This window comes from Hyperolius riggenbachi, chromosome 7 (genome assembly GCF_040937935.1).
Source record: "Hyperolius riggenbachi isolate aHypRig1 chromosome 7, aHypRig1.pri, whole genome shotgun sequence".
Lineage (NCBI taxonomy): Eukaryota > Metazoa > Chordata > Amphibia > Anura > Hyperoliidae > Hyperolius > Hyperolius riggenbachi.
The window spans coordinates 80,612,892-80,630,786 of record NC_090652.1 but is presented as its reverse complement, the minus strand read 5'-3'; the positions used below and the strand labels follow the sequence as shown (position 1 = coordinate 80,630,786).

Below are 17,895 nucleotides of genomic sequence, written 5' to 3'. Positions count from 1 at the left end.
AAAAAAGCTGAGCACATTCAGCTCCGTTCTACTGACCAGGCGCTAGCAACCTGCGCAGTGCAGCCAAGCTCCTTTCACAAACCCTTGTCAATAGGCTTCAGGGGGTTCCCAGCACTGGAATGCGGAGGGGGATGGAGGAGCCCTCTGGATAATCCATGTACCCATTTGGGCCACTTTTTTTCACTGCAGGTGCACTTTAAATCCATCACAGTCTGGATACAAAAATGAGCGATTGCCTTCCTCTATGTTTAGCACACAAGCAGCAGTAAAAGCTCAAAAGGGGAATTACATGGATGGGTGGCACATTATTATTTTCTTCACGTATTTGTTTGAAGTGTTTGCTTTTTTTGTTTTGTTTTTCCTTAACAAATGGGACAATTTTTTACACATCCTAACATCCTGTGAAAAAAATGAATATAAAACTGATTATGCTGTTTCAATGTAATGTTCTTTCAGTTCCTGCACGGGAGAGGGAGGAAGGAGCTAAACTTGCGTACAGTCCAGACTATGAAGATTGGTCTGAAAGATCAAAATAAAGGGCTTTTCTCTGTGTGGCAGGAGATCTTCCAGCTTCCCAAGGCCCAGAGGTAAACGGGTCCTTTTCAGTGGGTAACTGCTTGGATTTAAAACCTCATAATACATAGATCAGTGGTGCGCAAATCATTTAGTAATCTAATTCTATTGTAAAACCTGATGGCATACCACACACAAGCACATGTAATGTATGAGTGCAAACATGGTTCTGACATGCTATAGCTACTATTTATAGCATACCTGAGAGGGTATGGCATGAAAAAGTGGCATGAAAAAGTAGCCAGGTGGGGCACAATGGGGAACTACAGTGCTGGCACAACTGTGCTTATGGTACAGGAGGAAGATGAGGCGGCGAGCCAATGACAGCCGGGTACTCGCCAAAATTAGCTGAGGTGGAGCACCCGTCTAAAAGAGCCTGGGGAGAACACTGCATATAGCAGCCTCAATATCCCTCTCTGGTCAGTTGCCCTTTAAATCAGATTCTCCCAGCCTTCACAGATAAACCTTCCACAAACTCTTTTTTTGCAGGTTTTTTTGTTCCCAAACATTAAAGTTTTATTACATGCAGCAGATACTTGCATAATAGAGTAGTTGCATAATATTGTTTTAGCCCATAGATGGCAGATGAACATTTTAAAAATGGCAAGGCTCAAGGCTTCAACCACTAAATGGCAGCAGATTTCTGCAGAGCTGTATTACTGTATATACTCGAGTATAAGTCTAGAAATGTAGGTCTGATTCACTTCATAAAAGTATAGGGGTCAACTTATACATGCTTTATAACAAGGAGAAGAAGAAAATGCGTGCACCTTCCGTCCATAAACATCCGTGTTTATTTCAGCAGTGACAATAACATTTCACATGGGATCCTTTTTTCCATAACGGTTAGATCAATAACATACCGACATGTGAGGCGATGGTGGTGAAGGAGGTGGGTGGCGGATAGGAGCGGTAGAGAGCGGCGGCCGTTTCGTGTCACGGAGACACTTGGTCACACTGCGTTCCATTGTATTACACAGGGCGAGTTTTTCTTAAAGTCAGCAGCTCCATTCAGCAGAAAAAGTCTCCCTGTGTAATACAATGTAACTATGGAAAGATGGATATCATTTTAAAGCTCTCTTTCTCCTCTTTCTGGCGACACCTAAATTGCAGCCCTACGCCTTTTAGTTTTCTCTATTTTCGCGATATCTATTTTCGGCCGCGGCAATTTCAATTACGAAAATAGCGAAAACTAAATGGCGTAGGGCGGCGGTTTATATATCATTGGAAAGAGGAGAAAGAGAGCTTTAAAATGATAGTCATCTTTCCAAAGTTTCTGCACTGCTCGGTGTCCCTTTAAAGTGTCACTGAAGCGAAATAAAAAGCTTGTTATAATGAATTGTATTTGTAGTACAGATAATTAATGGAACATTTGTAGCAAATAAGTCTCATGCTTTTATTTTCAGTTATATAGCTTTTTTTCATAGCATTACATCATTCTATCATATTTGCAATTTACAAACCACACTGTATTTTAGCAGGGCTAATGACCCTTTAGACTTCCCTACACAAAATCTTATTTGAAGCTGCCTGCCACTGTTTATTTGAAGTGCCTCAGAAAACGGCACTGTAGCCGACTAAACTGGTTGGAGAGCTCGGAGAAGCTCTTTTGCATAGATAACAAGTGAAGTTTCTTAACTCTTCCTGTACTGGAAACAATAAGAGACTGGTTTCTGTGCTACTAATGTTTTATTTCTTAGATATACTACACATACAATTAATTTTCACACATTTATTTTCACTTCAGATTCCCTTTAAGAGCTCGATTATTAACCTTTTTGCTAGTGTTCCCCACCACCTCCTCATGAAGTGTGCAGGATTTCTACCATGCTTATTTCCGTACATGTGTTGTAGCGATGGAGGCTGCTATATTTTCATCTTTTTAAAGGGAACCCGAGGTGAGTGATATGGAGGCTGCCATATTTATTCACTTTTAAACAATGCACGTTACTTGGCTAGCCTGCTGGATCCTCTGATTTTAATACTTTTAGCCATAGACCCTGAACAAGCATGCAGCATATCGGGTGTTTCTGACATTGTCAGATCTGACAAGATTAACTGCATGCTTGTTTCTGGTGTGAGTCAGACACTGCTGCAGCCAAATACATCAGCAGGGTTGCTAGGCAACTGGTATTGTTTCAAAAGAAATAAATATGGCAGCCTCCATATCACTCTCAACTAGGGTTCGCTTTAAACAATGCCTGACTGTCCCGAGGATTGTTTATTCAGCAGTATCTGAATTGCACTCAGTGGTCAGTGCAGTCAGACTTTAGTCAGAGCATCTGCATGCTTGTTCAGGTTCTTTGGCTAAATGTAGAGCAGAGCAACCAAAGCAGCTCAGGGTGACCCAAACCACTATCAGTAGTGGAGCATTGTGGGTAACCACAAATGTTCACTTATAGCTGAATTATTGCAAATTTCCTTCTGCATTAAGAAGGCAAATTTCACAGAGCATTGCTTATTAGTAGGAGGGCTTTTCGGTCTCTTTTATCCCCCTATACATTCCTAGTGGTTTGGGCCACCCCAAACTGCTTGGTTACTCTGTTGTACTGGTCCAAGCCCTATCCCATACAGCCATATCAATCCCCTCCATGTACTGATGAGGGTCAAAAGCCTGACACAGGCTGTCTACATGTGAAGTTGATATGGGTGTGTAATATTTAAAGCTATAGGCTTGCTATACACCAGCGGTTCTGGATGCTTGTCTGGCTTACAGGGGCGAAAAGAGATAATTTGCATATAGTAGCAGTGCATTGTGAGTAACCACAAATGTTCACTTATAGCTGAATTATTGCAAGTTACCTTCGGTTTTAAGGGGGCAAATTTCACCAAGCTGGGCTAAATGTATTATAGGCAGTAGATCAGCAGGATGCCAGGCAATGTGCCTTGTTTAAAATGAAATAACTGTCGGCCTCCATATTCCTTTTACATCAGATGTGCTACAAAGCTAATAGAATAGTTGTGCCCTGCCTGGTAGAACCTGTTCATCCATTATGCGGCATGCTTGTTCAGGGTATATGACAAAAAAAAATTAGACACACAGGATCAGCCAGGCAGCCAAGCAACTTGTAATGCTTTAAAAGGAAATATATATATAACCATCTCACACTCACCTTGTATTTCCTTTAAAGTGAACCCGAGGTGAGAGAGCGATATGGAGGCTGCCATGTTTATTTCCTTTTCAGCAATACCAGTTCCCTTGGTGTCCTGCTGATCGTCTGCCATTAAAGGTGCGTACACACGTACTACCAGCAGCAACGACGGGTCCGCCGGACCCTCCCACTGGGCGGACTTTTAGCCGACAGTAGCGCGTGTGTACGCGCTGTCGGTGGACTGATAAGGCTGTTTCTGAACGATCCGCCCAGCGGGAGGGTCTGGCGGACCCGTCGTTGCCGCTGGTAGTGCGTGTGTACGCAGCCATAGACCCTGATCAAGCATGCAGCAGATCAGGTGTTTCTGACATTAGATCTGACAAGATTAGCTGCATGCTTGTTTCTGGTGTTATTCAGACACTACTGCAGCCAAATAGATGACCATGACTAGTATTGTTTAAAAGAAAATAAATATGACAACCTTCCACCATATGACAACCTCCATATATCACTCACCCCTCGGGTTCACTTTAATGTATTAGATGTAGAGGGACAGCCAAGCAATGTGCATTTTTAAATGGAAATAAATACAGCATCCACCATGTCTCTTAAAGGGAACCAGAGATACCAGCAAAAAGTTATACATACCTGGAGCTTCCTCAAGCCCCATACGCACGGATCGCTCCCACACCGCCGTCCTCCGCTTCCTGTATCGACCAGTTCCGGGTCCCGTAGTTTCGGCCAGTCGGCGGCAGCACGCGGCCAATTGTCCGCATCACAGAGGCTCCCGACATACCCTTACGCGTGCGGCTGCATACTGCGCAGCCGCACGCGTAAGGATATGGAGGGAGCCCCTGATCATGCGGACAATTGGCCGCATCCGCCAGAAGTGACGGGACCCGGTACCGGCCGATCCAGGAAGCGGAGGATGGCGGCGTAGGAGCGATCCAGGCTTATGGGGCTGGAAAAAGCCCCAGGTATGTATGAAATCTTTTCTTTTTCTATGGCTGGCGTCTCTGGTTCCCTTTAAGGGCTTGTTCACACTTGTCAGTGTTTGTTGATTTATTTTTTTAAGCGCTGGCGATTTTGAAAATCGCCCTAAAAGAGCTTGTGTAATGATTTCCTATGACAGTGCTCACATTTAAGTATTTTGATTTTATTGAAATTGCAAGTGCGCTACATGTACCATTTTCTGAGCGCTTTGGCTCAGTGGAACGTATAGGGAAATCACAAAGTACTTGAAAAAACCCTTTGTATAGCCACTGACGTCAGGAAGTGAAAAAAAAAATGAAAACTGAGCAAAAGCGCTTAGAAAAGCGCTTTTCTAAGCGCAAATCGCAGGAAAAAGCTCATAAAAAAGCCACAGTATAAATCGCTCAGCACTTGCGATTTATAATGTGATTAAGGACCAACGCCACCTTATTCTCCTGTGCATATACGCCTATGAGAACTTTTGGTGGTCTTTTCAGAGGCAGATTTGCGTGTGAATCATGTGGACACATCTCCTCCCCTAGATGTGTGGCTCAGAGGCAAGATTTTGTATCAGTAGGCTGTCTCTGTAAGAAGGTCCGCACACAACTTTAACAGGAACTTTTTATTGGGCCATCACCATATATATTTATGATCGATTGTGTGTATATGGTACAATTACGGTAAACCCAAAAATTCCAATCAACACTGCGCTGCTGTTTAAAGCCCACTATATGCAAGCTAAAAGGGTCCTGAGTCGCTTCTGTACAGACCACCAAATCTTCTGTACCCCCCCCCCCCCAAAAAAAAAAACTTTGCTGGACGTTGGTGTGTGATCTTGGGGATTGTGGCTCTCTCTGTAATTCACCGGTTTGATTTTTCACCCCTTCTAGAAAACGCATTGGTCAAGACATGACTGCGCCTGACCTGCATCTTCTCCTTGGAACTGCCAATGACCCGCTGAACTTGTTGGGTAGAACGCCACTAAGTGCCTTGGCACAAAGGTTCCACCATATCCTTCACCTGACTACCTCGACTGGGGAATATGAGAAGCTGACTATGGTAAGTGAAGTGCCACACAGTGGGTTCTAAACGGGAATAAGCAAGACTGTCCATCTAGTTCGGTATAGTTGCCAACTTGCTAAGGTTCCTACAGTCGGGCGCTGTCCACACTTAACGTGGTGCAGATTGGTGCATGCCATGCTGCACTACTTTACTCACTGGTGCTTCCTGGGCCTGCAAGGTGATTGGCTGGCTGCAATGCACTTGCTAACTAATCAGGAAGTGGAGGGGATGTGATCGCCGGAGCATTTAATGTATAGGGCTTCCGATGCGCTTTCTGCATTATTACATTGGGCACAAGACCGGGCCCTTTAGCTTCTGGCCTCTCCCACAGCCCCTGGTAGGGGGGGCCCACTGACAAATCTCAGCAGGGGAGGGGGCCCAGCCAGCCATAGTTATAGCTATACAGACGCTGCCCCACAGCTTCACTGAAACAGAGGATGTTTTCTGCACTCCTATTATACATTTGCTATGCTGGATTACAAAATAAATCTTGACTACAAATGGACAGCAGTGCCGGGAACTGTCTTTCTTCCTAATTGACATTTATGCTGTTTTAAATCCCAGAGCACATTGCAGCAGTATATACGGCGACTGCCTATTCCAGTAAGACTCCTCCAGAGACACTGACCTGTCTAAATCTGAAGCACAGACATTCCTGTATACAGCAATAGCAACCATAGTGCCTGCCTCTTTCACCTATATCTCTACACACAACAGGACACGGATATGCAGAGCGACTCGGGACTGGATGACCGTGTCAAACTAGAGGAAGCCATGATTCTCCTTAAGAAACTGTTGAAGTGGCAATAGCAGCTAAAAGGATTGATCTCAATAACATATTTTAGAACCTAGCAACCTCAACCAGCACTAATAAGGCTGTGTGTGCAAAAGTACTGGAGATAAAACTTAGGGAGGCTCAGTGAAAAAGGGATTAAATTGTTTTGGACTTTTGGTTTCCTAAATCAATATAAAAAGAAGCAAATTGTTGCAAGGCCTTATCAAGAACCAGCAGTGTATCAGCATGATACCACATTTGTGGACAAGAGCTCACTTCAAACATTCAAAAGTACTGCACAAATTTAGTTCTAGATAGAACCAATCAGGAACATGCAAAAACAAGGAAACACGAGACCTCAAAGAACAGCTTAATGCTTGGTGTACACAATGCACTTTTCTGACAAATTTATTATTTCCAGCATTTCCAGATTTCCAGATTTCCGATCGATTTTTTTTTTTTTTTTTTTTAATGATTTTTCATAGAAGTTACCAGGGTTTGACTGGACCAGATCGCTTCAAACAATGAAAAAGCAGAGAACAAACTGGTCCCAAGAAGATGTCAAACAAAGAAAGTTGCAAAAATACATGAGATCAGATGATTATGCCCAGGTTAAATTGTTTAACAGGGCATCCTCTCCAAAACCAAAAAAAGCAGCAAAAGTAAAAAATCTTTAAAAAGGTTATTGGATGACAGACACAAAGTCCAGGGTAAGAAGTGAAATTAGACGACTGAATGCAGATGGATCTCAAAAAGGCCCCTTGGGCTTTAGACCTGATGTTATTTGGAGTCCAGGAAAACTGGAGGCCATTTAGACCTTGTAATTGTTATTGGGTTAAAGTGCTAAAACATAAATTAAATTGTAGATTGATGTACTACAACAATTACTCTAACCCACTTTAGAGCCTGCAGATCAATTAAGTCTTTCCCCACAGTTCAAGAATCAGCCATGGACCTATTTCGTGCCGTGACAGCAAGAGACATTAAAGCCTTGAAATATTAGAAAACGTTTCCCAATGTTTCAAACGTGGAAAAAGAGGCATTGAACTGGTTCAAGTAAAGAACAGACTTAATTCTGAAAAGAATAGATAAAGGTGGAGCCCTGGTCCTAATGACAGCTGCACAATACCAGTGTGAAGCAATGAGCCAGTTAGAAGACCCCCTCCCCTATAAACCACTTAAAGGAGACCCCACATTGAGAGACCAGAGTGCATTGAAAATGCTCCTGAGGAGTGGGGTTAGACAGGTTTCCTCAGTCAGAAACTAGCAATGTATGTACAGTACTGTCTTCTCATTCGGTACTTCTTGCCGAACATCCACAAGTCCCGGACTGATCCTCTGGGCCACCCGATAATTTTGGGTATTTGTTTTTTTATGGAGTGTTTATCGAAGTACCTGAACCATCTCCTGACACCACTCCCCAGACGCATACCTTCCTACTTAGAAGATAGCTTAGACCTGCTGCAAAGCATAGAGGGGATAACTTGAATCACACATAACTGTTTATTGTCATCCGTGAACTTGTATAATCATGTCCCCCACAAACTAGATTTCAAGAGGGTAAAAGCGTTTAACATGAAACAGTACAAATTGTTCACATGGACTCTGTCTGCGTTTCGTCCTTACACATAATGCCTTTACTTTTGTTTGTAAGTGGTTTTGGCAACAGTCAGGCATGGCTATAAGGGCACCAGACTCTTGTACATACACCAATATCTTTTGGGCTTGGTGGAAGGAGATATATACAATATTGACAACCGCTTTAGATCGTACCTTAGGAGGCGATTCAGGTACATAGATCTGATATTCTTGTCCTGGACTTGTAAGATCTATATGCGGTTCATGATCTTCGTCAATAATGATGCTAATAGGATAAGCATTGGATTGTGTGAATCCGATTTCCTTCCTCAATTTAGAGATTTTGATATTGAACAAAAGTTTTATATTGTCAATAGGATATAACAAACCCATTGTAGGAAATGCCCTACTCCATAAAGAAAGTTATCAACTCCCCCCATGTATCAAAATCCCTGCTGTATGGACAATTACTTCACCTGAGAAGATATAATACCAACTCGGAAGTTGATGAAGAGCAAACAAACAAGTTAAACAACTTCTTGAAAGGGGTACAGCCAAAATGAGCTAGACAGTGCCTTTAATAGAGCAAAGATTAACGTATGAAACATTCCGCCAGGAGGCAGCACAGCAGTTCTTTTTTTTTTTTTATTTTAAATCATGTAGCGAGCCCAGGGCTCGCTACATTATAGCCGCTGCTCAGCGGCATCCCCCCGCCCGCTTCGATCAGGAAATCCCGTTCAAAGAACGGGATTTCCTGGAGGGCTTCCCCCGTCGCCATGGCGACGGGACGAGATGACGTCAGCGACGTCGTGACGTCATTGGGAGTCCCGATCCACCCCTCGGCGCTGCCTGGCACTGTTTGGCCAGGCAGCGCACGGGGCCTGGGGGGGGGGCGCGCCGCAACGGATAGCGGCGATCGGGAGCGGGGCGACGGTGATCGGTGTGCTGGCGCAGCTAGCACAGTGCTAGCTGCGTCCAGCAAAAAAAAATTATGTAAATCGGCCCAGCAGGGCCTGAGCGGCACCCTCCGGCAGCTTACCCCGTGTCACACACGGGGTTACCGCCAAGGAGGTTAAGGACAGTAAGGAGTTGGTCCACAGACTGAGTATAAAGGAAAACAATGAGATAGATGGGAGACAGACCTTCTGTTTTGACTACATTCCCATTGTTGAAGTTCTCAGTAAAAGTATTTAAAGGACAACTGAAGCAAAAGGGAATTGTAGGCTGCCATATGCATTTCCTTTTAAACAATACCAGTTGCTTGGCTATCCTGCTGATCCTCTGCCTCTAATACTTTTAGCCAAGCATGTAGCGAATGAGGTGTTTCTGACATTGTCAGATCTGACAGGATTAGCTGCATGCTTGTTTTTGGTGTTATTCAGACACCACTGCTGCCAAATAAATCAGCAAGGCTTCCAGGTAACTGGTAGTGTTTTAAAAGGATATAAACATGGCAGCCTCCAGGCAACTGGTATTGTTTAAAAGGATATAAACATGGCAGCCTCCATATCGCTTTCACTACAGTTGTCCTTTAAAAACTGGAATGTGCTCAAAGAAGATTCTCTTCTTGGTGATGGTCTGGGTGGCCCACCTATAGTGGCGTTCAGATGATCCTCCAACGATGGGGAATATCCTAACCTCTAAAGAGTTTAGACAACCAAGGGGCCTCCACTGGTTAGAAATAATGAGATCAAAAGGCAGCCACAGATGTGGATTTTGTAAATGTTGCATTTAGTGTGAAATAGCCCATAGGATTTCACCGTCCAAGCGCTTTTAATACACTAGAAAGTGCTGGCGATCAGAAAAGCTCTTCAACAGCACTCTTAGGCCCATTTGCAATTCACTTATTTTCCTGAGTTTTCTACGAGGTGATGATTTCTTACCTTGTCCTAAAATGCCATTTACACCACCAGCAAGCAAGAAAATACTAAAAATAATTTTGATAGTACTTTTTCACCAACTTTTGGGTGCTTTTTCAATTGTAAAAATGCAGAAAAGTTACTTAAAAGAAAAACGATGACAATTATCTGGTGATAACTCGGGAGAAAAAGTTAATTGCATATGGGCCTTGGTGTGAAACCGCTTGAACAGAGAGAGGGGTGGTGTGTGTAATCAGGGGACCTGTAAGTATCAGGATCCCATAATGGACACATTTTCATCTTTATTTTAGGACATTTTGGGTCAATTCAGGTAAGTTGACAAATATAGGTCCGACTTAGGTATTAGATTTTGTAAATACTTATTGATTATGCAAAACATCTAACAAAAATGGAATCCTGTTGACCTGAAGAATTATTGGACTTCAGTAGTTTGGAACGCAGGCCTAGGTAGAGGGATCCACTGTGCTGATCACTGTCGTCTCTAGTCGACTCTGCTGTAGTAAAAGGATTTCCTGGCTGCTGAGGGGTCTGCTGTTTCCTTTTCTCCCTAGGGCTTGTATGACAACTTCTTAAACATGAAGGTGAAAGAGTCCAACTTCAATGTGGTATGCTTGGCTCTGGACTGGCTCGAGTTCACAGACATCGTGAATACAGTGATAATGCATGGACAGAACTTCCAGCTAATGAGATACCTCCCATTCCTCCCCGTTGCCTTCCACCTCTACTTTGCAGCAAACAACATCCCCCGCATTGCTTATCCCAACAGCCACTACGAGGTATGTCCAAATTGTGTGTTTGGTTTTGTTACTTTGCATGTGTTTAATCAGCCTTTGTGCGTTTTAGCATCTTGTGCCGTTTTGGAAATTTTGAGTGCTGTATATGTGGTGCAAAGCAATGATGAAGCCTCCTATGGATGTAAACTTCTTCTGATATATGCTGCACAGTAGGTCTGAGCAGCGGATCTGGGGAGATGCATTACAGTTCTGGAACTAAGCCACTCTTTGTTGGTTACTTTTACTTGCCATACTTACTTTTGATCTCTAGATGGTGGCAAAGGGTTGCTTTGAGAAGCTTTGCCGTTTATGCTGTGACAGTTGTGCAGGGGGAAAAATAGCCTCTATTCTGGTTGGATTTTTTTATACATTATCCTTAGTGGCCACGTGCTGAGGGGAACATGGAGGCTAGCATGCTTGTTTCCTTTTAAACAATGCCAGTCCTGTGGCTGTTTTGCTGATATTATTGGCTTTATTAGTGTTGAATGGTATCTGCAACAGGCATGAGGCGTCTAGTCGGACCATCTGATCAGTATGCTCATTCTGGGGCCATGGCTTCAAGGGAATCCGAAGTGAGAGAGATATGGAGGCTGACCTATTCATGCAAACAATGCACATTGCCCGGCTGTCCTGCTGATCCTCTTCTGCCTCGAATACTTTAACCTATAGACCCTGAACAAGCATTCAGATATTTCTGACTGAAATCTGACTGGATTAGCTTCAGGCTTGTTTCAGGTGTGTGATTCAGACATTACTGCAGCCAGCAGGACTGGCAGGCAACTGGTGTTATTTAAAAGGATATAAATATGGCAGCCTTCATGTGTCTCATATGGCATTCCTTTTTGAGTATTAGATACAGAAGCTTGGCATTACAGCCAGTTAAGATTGATCGCTTAAAAAGAACAGAAATATGCATTCCCCTCTCAGTACAAGGTTGCATTAAAGCCCAACTCTACCCAAAAGTGAACAAGACAGATTCCTAGAGGAATCGGGATATGTGAATATAAACAGTGCACAAAAGGAAAGTGGTGGACATAAGTCTTTCATCGTTCAGATGTACTTGGAATTGCAGTATAGCTTGCGTCCTCTCCTCCCTGGATTCAGTTGCTGGGTGGCTCCGTCAGGCTTGTCCGTGTGATGCCCGAGGGATATGGTAGGGGTTTTTTTTTAATTGGGCCAAAATGTCAAAAGCAAACTGATCTACATGTGGAAGCTCTGTGAAGTTTCCTCTTCTCTACAATCCACACAAAAGAAAATGCTGCGTTTGGTTAATACATTTGTGCTGCTTTCATTTGAAGATGGCAATTGATTTTTTTTATTTTTTTCAGACGATAACATCACCCAGGTACAACAGCAATGGAAATTGGTATGGTTGGGTGGGCCTGCATTTGTGCTGCAAAAATAATTGTTCTATCTTGTATAGTTTTGTTTGGATACGTTTTTGTAAAGGTCAAAAGTTCACCCAACCGAACTCTAAACTATAGAACAATTTTTGCAGCAAAATCCAGCACTAACTAAGCATACCGTTATGTTTGTGTGCTGTTGTGTGTGTGTGTGTGTGTGTGTGTGGAGGTGTCGCCATCTCCTGGAAAAAATGTTTGCTATTATCTTTAAATGAAAGCCACAAAAAATTTTTGTGGTACAAATAGACACAAATGTAGCAGTAACCCAACATAGTTTTTCTCATGCCACTCCCATCTCCTTCTTTTGACTATCGTCATAAGTGGCTCAGGAAAGTTGTAGTGGCAGTCATGTGACCACTGCTAACAAAATCTACATGAAATTGAGATTATACTCCCAAAACTAAAATTTCATTTATTGCTCTTAGGTATATAAAAATAAAAGAACATGTGGAAGTATTCCCTGAATGTAAAAGTTTTACGTTCACTGCAGAGAGCTGTACAGACTTGGTTATCTCTGGTTAATCGGCGAATGTAATCATTGCCAGCCAGAAGACACTCACTGCCTGTGTTTTGATTCTGCTCCCTCCCTCTGCTGAACAGACACATCGGCTTGGCAACAGTCATTTCAGAAAAAAAGGAGGGGGACATAATGAAGACCCAAAACAGGGAGATTCTTGCCAGCAATGATTAATTACATTTGACGATCAGCCAGCGATGAGCAAGCCTGTACTGCTCTCTGCTGTGAAAATAAAGTTTTTACACACAAGGAATGCTATCAAATGTTCCTTATGTGCCTAAGAGTAGTAGTTTTCAGAGTATGCCACTTTAAGGTATTCATTTACTGAAATGTGGCTTGGTATATCGTAGAAGATTTTAAACAGTGCACCAAGTTGTTAACATTTTTGATTATAAAAATAGATACAGGATATTGCAGATCTTTAATGTTTTCTATTTGATTCAATCATTTAAAAACTGAAATATATATTATTTCAGTCGGAGTCTATTAAGACAGTTGATCAAAACTGAAACACACTATGGGCTTGATTCCCTAATCCGTGAAAACTCATATCACGGCTGTTTTCGCGATCGCGTGTTTCAGCGCGATAATTCGGGATTGCGTGCATTAATTCACGATCGCGCGGAAACGCAAAAATGCACACAAAACCGGCCATGATCTGAATTCACAGTTTAGTGACTAAAGCCCTATGTTTGATTAGTTTTGGTCAATCACAGTATAGAAACAAAAGCTAAACCTACCTTTTTATATGGAAATGTGTGGCAACCATAGATCCAGGGCTGTGGAGTCGGTACAAAAATCATCCGTCTCCTCCGTTTATGAAACATCCGACTCCGGGTACCCAAAATCGTTCAGACTCCTCGACTCCGACTCCTTAGTCTAATTCTTACCAGGGTTGTGAATTCGGTACAAAAATTATCCGACAACTCAGTTTATAAAACCTCTAACTCTGACTCCAGGTACCCAAAATTGCTCTGACTCAGACTCCTCGACTCCGACACCAACTCCAAGTCCACAGCCCTGCATAGATCTATAAATAGTAGCCTTGACCCAATAGGTAGCATTTCTCCACCATTGAACTTTGTATAATGTGTTTTCTAGTAAGTGCCAGTTCAGCCTTTAAAGGGAATCTGAAGTAAAAATAAACTTGTGATATAATGAATTGTATGTGTAGTACAGCTGAGAAATAGAGCATTAGTAGCAAAGCAATGAGTCTCCTATTGTTTCCAGTACATGAGGAGTTAAGAAACCTCAGTTCTCTATGCAAAAGAGCTTTTCTAAGCTTTCCGACCCAACTCGGAAACGGTCCTATTTTCTGAAGCACTTATACATCAAAGGAACAGTCTCAGGTTTTACTACAAGGGAGTTCAAAGGGTCATTAACTCTGCTCTGTTTCATAGTTTAAAATACAGTGTTGTGTTTGTAATTGCAACTATGACAGAATGATGCAGATAAAAAAAAGCTATATAACTGAGAATAAAAATGACTCTCTTCTTTGCTACTAATATTGTATACATTATCCGTACTACACGTGCTATTCATTATATCATACGTTTTGTTTTTTTTGCTTCCGTGTCACTTTAAAGGTGGAGCATATTGCATTTATTTTAGTAAATGTAATTTCAGCCTCCTGCCTGACTTTTGCTGACAATATACACGTGGCAGTTTTCTTTATTTCTAGGCTGCTGGTGTGGTTTTTTTTTGTTATTTTAGTGAGAGGCGAATAGAAGCTTCAGCAGAGAAGAGTAGGTAATCAATATAGCAGTTTGTATCTGAAAATAGAATTACATATTCCATTATCCTGCAGGGCTCTCAGGCTGTCAAGGATGCACCTGATGCAGGATGAATGGTGGATGCTGGATGAGCACAAAATTGTTCATCTTCTGATATCTCGCAGGGAAGTCCATTATAGAGCTCTTCACTACAAAGGAAAGACATTTAAAAGCTGAAGTGTGCTTTTAATACAAGTATGCAAAATAGTCTCCAGGTTCCGCCCTCGATCAGTATTGCATTAAAGAGACACTGAAGCGAAAAAAATATATGTAATGAATTGGTTGTGTAGTATGGATAATTACTAGAACATTAGTAGCAAAGAAAATGGTCTCCTATTCTTATTTTCAGTTATATAGTGTATTTTTTAAATTCCATCGTTCTCTAATATTTGCGGTTTACACACTACTCAGCATTCTAAATGATTTTACAGAGCAGGCTAGTGAACTTTTGAACCCTCCTCTGCAGAGAAAAAGAAAATACGACAGAGTTGAAATAACAAGCTTCAGAAGACAGAGCTCTCTGCCACTTTGAAAGTTGTGGAGCTCAATGGCTCTTTTGCATAGATAACTGGAGTTTCTTAACTTTTCCTGTACTGGAAACAATATTACACTTAACAACAAACACAGAACATTTATATCATGCTCTTCTCCTGGCGGACTCAAAGCGCCAGAGCTGCAGCCACTAGGACGTGCTCTGTAGGCAGTAGCAGTGTTAGGGAGACTTGCCCAAGATCTCTTACTCAATAGGTGCTGGCTTACTGAACAGGCAGAGCCGAGATTTGAACCCAGGTCTCCCGTGTAAGAGGCAGAGCCCTTAACCATTACACTTCCAGCCTTATGTCTCTGCGCCTAATGTTTTATTTCTAAGCTGTATTACAAATGCAAATCATTATATTATCATTTTTTCCCGCTTCAGTGTTTCTTTAATGAGTTTGCTTCCCTGAAGAAACCAGAGGACCGCCTTGCTTCTGTTTACAAACACCTCTTTTTCTCCCTCTGCCCTTCAAACCCCATGATAAGAGGATTGGAGAGCTCTGCCACCTAACAGCAGGCAATATTTAAAGTGCACCTGAAATGACAGGGGATATGTGATAAACCTATACACATGATACTAGCTGTACTAAGAAATGATGTGAAGTCTCCGTCTGTTTCCAGTCCAGGAAGAGTTAAAAAAACAACTTGTTAATTATGCAAAAGAGCTTTTCTAAGCTTGTCGACAGCTTGACAAAGTTGGTCTTATTTTCTGATGAGCACACAAAAGCTTAAAGCAGACCTGAACTCAGAACATCCTCTCTGCCCTAAAAAATGCACAACAGCATAACCACCTTAAACAAAAAAACATTTTTTGCAGAAATCCTAAAAATAAGTCTGCACTGTTTCTACTTCCTGATTCATGGAAGCAGACATATTAACAGCCTGTGCTTTCAAATGAGCTTATCTGCCATCTTTGCCGTGGCAGTCATGTGACACAGGGGTAAGGGCAAATTACAACTTTTGATTAGACACAAATGAGGGGGAATTAGACAGGCTGAACTCTCCAAATACATACAGGGTGTATTTCTTGCATTTTCCTTCTGTCCTGTGTAAGAGTTCATGTCCACCTTAAACAGCCAAGAAACAATGGAAGACCACTCGAGATAAGGTTTTACTACAGGAAAGTTCAAAGGATCAATAGTTCTGCTTCTTTTACAGTTTATAAGACAGAGTTTGGATTCGAAACTGCAACTGGAGTTACAGATTACCCAGCAAGCTCATGGTGAACCAGAACTCCTAAGAGTGTGTAAGAGACTAAAAGGACCAAAAAGCCCTCTTACTAAAATGCTATGCAAAACAGAATTTTGCCTTCTTTAAACAGAAGGTAGTTGCAATTAATCAGGTTGGAGTGGGCCTGTGAGGTCTCCCACAATGCATCACTGCTGAATATGCAAACCATTCCTTCCCACCTGAATAATCACAAATGCCTGCTGCTTTAACAAGGCACATTTCTGTATTGCATTGCAAAGAAATAGTGCGTTTATTGAGGTTGGAAGCAATGGTTTGCATATTCAGCAATGATGCATTGTGGGACATCTGTATGATCACTCCAACCTGAATAATCGAAAAATACCTTCTGTTTTAAAGCAAGACTGAAGCGATTTTTAAAATAAAAAAACAAATACTCACCTAAGGAGAGGGAAGGCTCTGGGTTCTATAGAGCCTCCCGGTCTCCTGCCGGGCTCATTGTTCCACCGCAGGCTCCTTCATTTGAATCTCCCGCCGCAGGGGACTTCTGCAGTCTTCGGAAGCACTCGGGCTCCCAAAGACTGGTGGCTCTGTGCGGCGAGTACGCAAGAGAGGGTGCGCAGTATGGACCAAGCCCGTCTTTGAAAGCTTGAGTGCTTCCGAAGACTGTCGAAGCCTAAACACGGAAGAGAGCTAATGGGGGGGGGACTGGGGACTGGGAGGAGAACGGGAAGGGCCCACCAACAGTGCATGTTTTGTAGAAATCCACAGAGGTAGTTAATTGGCTCTGCTGAAACGCTAATTACCTCACTTGTTCATGTTTGTTGCTTTCTCCAAAACATGTACGGTTTGTGGGCCTTGAGGATAGGGTTGGGGAACTCTGCTCTTTAGGACCCAGAGCCTTCTCTCTCCTTAGGCAAGTAACTTTTTTTTTTTATTTTAAAAATCGCTTCAGACTCCCTTTTAAAGATATCCCGAGGTGGGTTTCTGCAATCAATATTAGGACACAGAGGCAAATTCTGCATACTATCACCAGTCTTTGCGTCCTTATAGTGTGCCTCCAGCCACCCCCCGTGCTCTGCTGTCCCCCCTTATAAAAACCGCCAGGCTAGCGACACGCCGATTGTCGCTAGTCGGCTTTTTACATTCAGGCTGCCACTCAGCGCCGCTCCCCCGCCTCCTGTATAGTGTGGCTCCTCGCCTACGTCCCTTCCCTCCCCGCCTCCAGAAGCTTCCTCCAATCGGCTTGTAAGTGGCAGCCTGAATGTAAACAGCCGACTAGCGACAATCTGTGTGTCGCTAGCCTGGCGGTTTTTATAAGGGGGGGGCAGCAGAGCATGGGGGGGGGGTGACTGGAGGCACGCTTTAAGGACACAGAGGCTGGTAATAGTATGCAGAATGTACCTCTGTGCCCTAATATTGATTGCAGTAACCCACCTCGGTTCTCTTTAATAAGGTAAAATACTGTTAACATTTTATATTCTATAGCATTTTAGTTGAGAACAGCTGACAGTCGGCAATGAAGAATTTCACTCGTTGTGTGATTAAAAAGCAACTGCTTGGGCTTTTTTTTCACCACTGTGGAAAATCGCACAATGCTCCCAGTGCACTGCATTGGGAAGCATTATGTGCATTTTCGCATTGTGGGAAACGCCTTCGACTTTTGCCAAGTGGGACCCTAGCCTGCGGGGTTTTTTTTCTTTTCTTTGTATAAATCATCCTTCTTTCACCTCCCACTAGTCTTACAGCACCTACATGTCTTAATCCTGCTGCATG

At 42.7% G+C, this 17,895-nt stretch overlaps 1 protein-coding gene across 1 annotated transcript in view; it reads left to right on the top strand.

Moving 5' to 3' along the window:
• CHTF18 (chromosome transmission fidelity factor 18) overlaps positions 1–17,895 on the top strand; it is a 144,264-nt gene that overhangs the window by 63,263 nt on the left and 63,106 nt on the right. Inside the window, exons 14-16 of the mRNA XM_068244163.1 lie at positions 457–587; positions 5,528–5,696; positions 10,484–10,708. Coding sequence (XP_068100264.1) covers positions 457–587; positions 5,528–5,696; positions 10,484–10,708 — 525 coding nt within the window. The remainder of the gene's footprint in view (positions 1–456; positions 588–5,527; positions 5,697–10,483; positions 10,709–17,895) is intronic.